Source organism: Rattus norvegicus, chromosome 1, assembly GCF_036323735.1.
Source record: "Rattus norvegicus strain BN/NHsdMcwi chromosome 1, GRCr8, whole genome shotgun sequence".
In the NCBI taxonomy this organism is placed as follows: Eukaryota; Metazoa; Chordata; class Mammalia; order Rodentia; family Muridae; genus Rattus; species Rattus norvegicus.
Window position 1 is genome coordinate 129032942 of NC_086019.1, and position 6000 is coordinate 129038941.

The 6000-nt window shown below is 51.4% G+C and overlaps 1 protein-coding gene across 3 annotated transcripts in view; it reads left to right on the forward strand.

Moving 5' to 3' along the window:
* Positions 1-5146, forward strand: part of Pcsk6 (proprotein convertase subtilisin/kexin type 6) — a 198346-nt gene extending 193200 nt beyond the window's left edge. For 2 of the 3 annotated variants that reach the window (XM_039101796.2, XM_039101798.2), the window contains 2 exons: positions 2313-2425; positions 3707-5146. In XM_039101796.2, the coding sequence (XP_038957724.1) occupies positions 2313-2425; positions 3707-3804 (211 nt within the window). In that variant the 3' untranslated portion in view covers positions 3805-5146. The remainder of the gene's footprint in view (positions 1-2312; positions 2426-3706) is intronic. The other variant, NM_012999.2, reaches the window with a different exon arrangement.
* The last annotated feature ends 854 nt before the right edge of the window (positions 5147-6000 follow it).

Genomic DNA, 6000 nt, shown 5'->3' on the forward strand with positions numbered 1-6000 from the left:
GGGAGGAGAGTCTGGATGGTGGTTCTGCATGTCTTTTGCAACTCAGTCAGCAAGCCCCAGAATGCTACCTGATATCATACTTCCCCTGCAGAAGAACCAGGGAAGCCATAGGGAACACATCACTGTTTGAGGGCTAGATGTGGAAGCCATAACAGCACAAGCTTGTCCGTTGCTAACCTGAATACAAAGAAGACATGTAGAAGGTGAAGCCTGAACCTGAAGTCCGTGACAGTATCTCAGAACTGCCAGCCACACGCAAGACTCAGTAAGGGGACCTTTACTCCCAAGCAAGGACCTCTTGGCAGAAAGTCAGAACAACTCTGGGATTCTTGCTCCGAGGATAGTCTCCCCCAGCCCTCAGCATTCTCCCGACTCCTCAGTAGGTACAGAAGTCCTCAGGGTGTGCTTCTTGCCTAGTTTGTACCCAGACTGAATTGGACTCCTTGGAGCAGGAGGTCTGTGTCCCACTATTTCTTGATAGCTGTGTCTCCTGCTGTGGTACAGAGAGAGGTCTGTGGTGGGCACAGCTCTACCTCCAGAATTTGGCAGGGTAAAGTTGCCATGGTGTTTTAAAGTGACTTAGGTACTACAGAGGAACCAATTGGCACCCTGAAAGACCCTGTTCTTGAGACCACTGCCAGCATATAGTACTGTGCCAATAGAGTCAAAAGCAGGAGATGGGGCATCTGGGGAGTGGGTACGAGAGATATCACCTCTTTCTCAGGAAAGCATTTTGCTCAGTTCTTCTTCACCACAAAACTCCGAATGAGCACTCAGGGTGGCCAGCACCATACCTGGGCCTCCTGAGACCTGTGTGAATACCCCAGCTGAGCCTGCCTGGCCTTCTGGCTGCTGAACTCAGACTTGCTCAGATGTGACATTTTATTGGCAGTTTGTGCTGCAGAAATAGAAAACAGAAGCACCCTCCCTCCATCGTGCTGAGCTCAGTGAGCAGTCTGGGAAGACTGAGCTGGGCCTGGCTGGGTTCTCACTGCAGTCTACTCCATACCGTAACTCTTCGCGATTGAAGCAAGGCTCGGCCAGTGCCTGCGAGTCTCTGGGGCCCTGAGCCTTCCAGACAACTAACATTCTTTGAAATGCCTGGCTTTGCATGCATTTCCATGAAAGAGGGCAGTAAGCTCTCCAGGGAACCTGTGTCATGAGAACCCAGACAGTGTGGCCAGAAACAGACCCCAGGGACTTCCCAAAATTGCACTGGAAGTCAGCTTTCACACTGATCTGAAACCAGGGCTCTGAACTCTAGCTAGTTCATCATCTTCCATTGCATTTGGAATAAAAACTCACCTCACCCAGGCTGAGGAGATGCTGCCTTGGGGCTTCTTATAACTTGGATTAAACCCCCCAGGAGCATTTCGTCACCGAAGGTTTCGAACAGGTAACTCTAGGCATCTTTCTTAAACATGTCACCCCTAGGGCAGGCCAAAGCGTGGCTGAGCTGGACTTGTTCCCCTCCCGCCAGGGCCTGTTATACTTAACTGAGAGTAGTGGGAGTGGGGGAGTTGGAAGCAAACAGGAGCCGCTGTGGAGTCCTGGTCACCTGGAGCTGGACATGGCATCAGAAGCAGCTAGAGTACACACTCTGAGAATCACAGAGTCACGCCAAGCTGTTTCTGTCAAGAGCCATATGACATATAATTCAGGCTCGCAGGAGCCTGCCTATTAGAGCTACTTTGCTTTCCCGCTGCAGCACAGAGCACCCACAGACCAGGAGAAAATGAACCTATGTTCCCGTGAGAATGCTGAGTGTGGACTTCAAGTGCCATCCACCTTTGCAACCTGAGGTCATAGCACTCTGCATTAGCGGGAGCCATGGAGTCAGGCTGGGCCAGGACTGTCTGTGGAATCAGGAATAGAGATGGGCCCACCCCTTCCCCACAGGTCTAGCCAATGTCAAGCCTGCTAGCCTGGGAGGTAGCAGAAGTTTTAGGGTCAGCTCCAGAAACAGGTTTGTCATGGTCCTAGGCAGTTTGTGTCCTCTAGCCCAAGCCTACAGCCATCAGTGTCTACTAGAGGGTCCAGGTGGGCCATACTGAGTCTCAGAGAGCAAGGCCTGGCCTCACCTCCTGAGAATGTTCCTGCCCACTGACTCCGACAGCCTCTTCCTTCCCGTGACAACAGAGAGGTCAGACAAGAGCGGTGTTCCAACACTAAGTGCATGCATGTCAGGGTGTCCTGAGGGTCACGATTACTCCTGAGACTTTGGGGGTGCATGCTGGGAGGTTCTGGGCTGGGAACCCCGTGTAGTGGGGCCTCTTCCCCAAGGCTCAGGAGGAGCTGCTGTCTTCCCACAGATGTGATGAAAACTGCCTGAGCTGCGAGGGCTCCAGCAGGAACTGCAGCAGATGTAAAGCTGGCTTCACGCAGCTGGGGACCTCCTGCATCACCAACCACACGTGCAGTAACGGTGAGTACTACAGGGTGACCTCAGGGCTGTCCAGGAGGCAGTGGAAAGAGGAGAGGCCGGAGGCGTGGCTGCCCAGAGAGTAGGGGCACTTACTTCTGACATGACTGACCATCTCTTTGGCCACATGACTTAAAAGTAGCTTCATTTGTATACTGTTCCCACTCTCCTGACATGAGCTGCAGGCAGCTTGAGTATAATTTCCCCATAAAAAAGTCAGCACAGAGAGACCTGAAAGACCAAATCCTCGGAACTAGGAGGACAGAGTTGAGCCCCAGCTGTCTACAAGGTGCTTCTTTATCTATGCTAGGAGGGCCCTGGCTCTGCAGATAGGTGGTGGGTGGTGGGGAGGATAAGTTATTAAAATAAAAAAAAATTAAAAAAAAAAAGAAACTCAGAAGAAATCAGACAGTGGGGATGCCAGGCAGGAGAGGGTCCACAGAGGCCTATGTCCTGGAGACCTTATACAGGAGTGGGTTGTCTTGGCAGGGGACTCATGCTGAGCAAGCAGGAAGGAGCTGCATAGAGCCAATGCTGGGCACCATGTCCTGATATGCAGGAGAGGGGAGCCCGCCCCATGTGTCCAAGGGTGGATAGCTAACCCCTGCTCAAAGAGCTGGCATGGCCCCGCCCTGGCAGAGTACCCACACAGCATCCTGTAGATGGCCTAAAGACTACCAGGTGACCTGTTTGCCTTTTGGATTTGGAAAATCCTGTCCTTTCAAAGCCCAGGAGGCTTCCTGTTTAGGAAGTCCCTGCTCAGGTTACATACCAGCCCTAGAAAGTGAGGCTGCCATCTGACAGCCTGCTCCTAAGTGACAGTGTAGAGGCAAGGGTACCAGCCTCACTGCCCTCCCCATCACTGAGTCCCGCCTGCCCATCTTCTCCTGCCACCTCCCCGTGGGAATGTCCCCAGCCTGTATTCCTGAAGCCTACTTTCCTTCCTGCTCCAGCCCTGTGCCTCTGGCTGCACCCCCTTCCTCTTCCTGACCAGCCACCAGCACAGTGCCCTCAGAAACAGGCTCACATGAATAACAGTGATCCTGAGGCAGACCCTCCCATCTCACGTCCCAAAGCCCTTTCAGGAATTCCCTCCCCCTTGTCACTTAAACTCAGCAGAAGTCCCATACCCCAGTGCCACCTGGGCCTCCCCGGACTCTGCATTGAAATGGCTCACAAGAGAGTCACTGATGTCCTGCCTGGTACACCATCCGTGCCTGGCAAATGGAGAACCGTTGAGTCTTAACAAAACTCTGATGCCTCCTCTCCCTTTTCCGTGGCCAGCCGATGAGACCTTCTGCGAGATGGTAAAGTCCAACCGGCTCTGTGAACGGAAGCTCTTCATCCAGTTTTGTTGCCGCACCTGCCTCCTGGCTGGGTAGGGCGGGCGCCAGCTGCCACAGAGGGCAGGGTCCTCCTGTCTGCCCTTTTGCCCAGCTACCTTCCTACAGATGGCCAGCCATAGCCCATTCCTTGGGGTGGCCCTGAGTCTGACAGCTGTGCCCTCCCCCCCCCAGAGCTGGGTCCCACTGCAGCATCTCTGAGCACCTGAACTAGGTGGAGGTGGCCCTTAAGGATAAGGCTAAATCGGCAAAAATCCCCCTGAACTCTGCTTGCTGGCTGCAGTCTAAAGCTGGACTCGAAATAGGAACAGAGTGAATTATGAGACTCATGCCTGCAGCTTGGGAGTGGCTTCTGGGACCCTAGTTTACTGAAACTTCAAGACCAAAGCAGAAAAAGAGAGATGCCTGGCATCCCATCAAGTCCTCCTCCCACACATTCGTGTGACCGTGACAGATCTCACCGAGTTGGCTGGCAGGACCCCATGCTGTCCTCACCTATAATGAAGGGCCTCGCTTCCTCCCCATGCATCACTGGCCACCAAACAGCCTGAGGGATGGTTTGATGAGACTGTAAATAAAATAGGTTTCAGGGCATAAGATGTATGACCACTGGGGATAGAACCTATGTCTACACAGCTCCTTCCGAAACTACAGCCCCCTGACTGGAAGGTCCGGCACCAGACTGAAGTAGGTCTACTCATCCTCTCCTCAGCATTCTCCTCTGAGTGAGCTGAGCTGTCCAAGTGACTGTTCAACCTGTGTCCCAGGGGCCTCCTGGGCCTGAGCCACCAGTCATCTACAGATACAGAGCCTGTGGAGGAGGGTCCAAAGGAGCTACTTAAGGCTAGCCGAAAGACCTCTAATGGCCAAGCAGTTCCTCCTTATGCAAAGCCAGCCCCAAATCACTAATCGCCAGCCCTCCATGGCACACAACTGCTTCTCAAGTGCATTTGGCCTCCACACTCAGGACTCTGTTCTCGGGTGGACACTGCTCTGGCCCAGTATAGTACAAGCCTACGTTGATAGAGCTGGATTGATTTTTCTGCCAAGCCTGTGTGGGCATTTTATAAGCTACGTGTTCTAATTTTTACCGATGTTAATTATTTTGACAAATATTTCATATATTTTCATTGAAATGCGCAGATCTGCTTGGTCCAGTTCCCTTTAACGTGGGAATAACATTTGCCTTAAATTTTTCCAACCTCGTCTCTCTCCATATGGTCCTGCTCTCCTCTCTGAATATAATGTGTTTTGTCTTGTCACCTGTAAGTGGCAAGGACTCAGCTGTTGTCTGTTGAATCCACAACTTCAAATAAGAAATCAGTGAAGCAAATCTAATGTTAACCCTGAGTTAATAAAAGAGTTAACATCCCATTGCAAAGGAGACTGTATTTCTTTCCAAGATAAAACTTTAGGTGCTGGCCCGTGGGTGAAATGGAGAGATCACTTTGTGGGTTCTTGATCTGTCTGATGTCTGCATCCGTTGCTTTTCTCACTGCTGTAACAAAATATCTGACAAAGAAGCAATGTAAGGTGCTAGAGAGATGCTCAGGGGTTGGTTAAGAACACCTGGTGCACCCCTTCAATCCCAGCACTTGGGAGGCAGAGGCAGGTGGATCTCTGTGAGTTCAAGGACAGCCTGACATACAAAGTGAGTTCCAGGACAGCCAGGGCTACACGGAAAAACCCTGTCCGCCCCCCAAAAAACAAAACAATAAAAAAAAAAAACCCTTGTTGATCTTGCAGCGGGCCCAGGTTCAATTTCTCGTATCCACTTGGCAGCTCAGAGCTGTATACAGCTGCAGTTCCAAGAAATCCAATACCTCTGTGGGCACCAGGCACACATGTGATGCACATGCATAAGTTCAGGCAAAATACACACATAGAATAAAATGAATGTTTAAACAGCAGTTTAAGGGATGGAGGCTTATTCTAGCTCCCAGTTCCAAAGACTAGTCCACTGTGATGGGGGGGCCATGGTGACAGAATCCTGAAGCAGCCGGTCGTGCCGTATCCACAGTCAGGAAAACAATGCTCCCTTACACTAGCTCACTTTATATTCATACACAGTCTGAGACTCCAACCCCCGGAGTGACGTCTTTCCACCTCAGTTAACTTAGTTTAGACAATCCCTCATAAACACACCTAGAGACCTGTCTCTTAGGTGATCCTAGATTCTACAAAGTGTACAGTGTTAACCACCACAATATCCCACGGAAGGCTGTAGCAAATGTT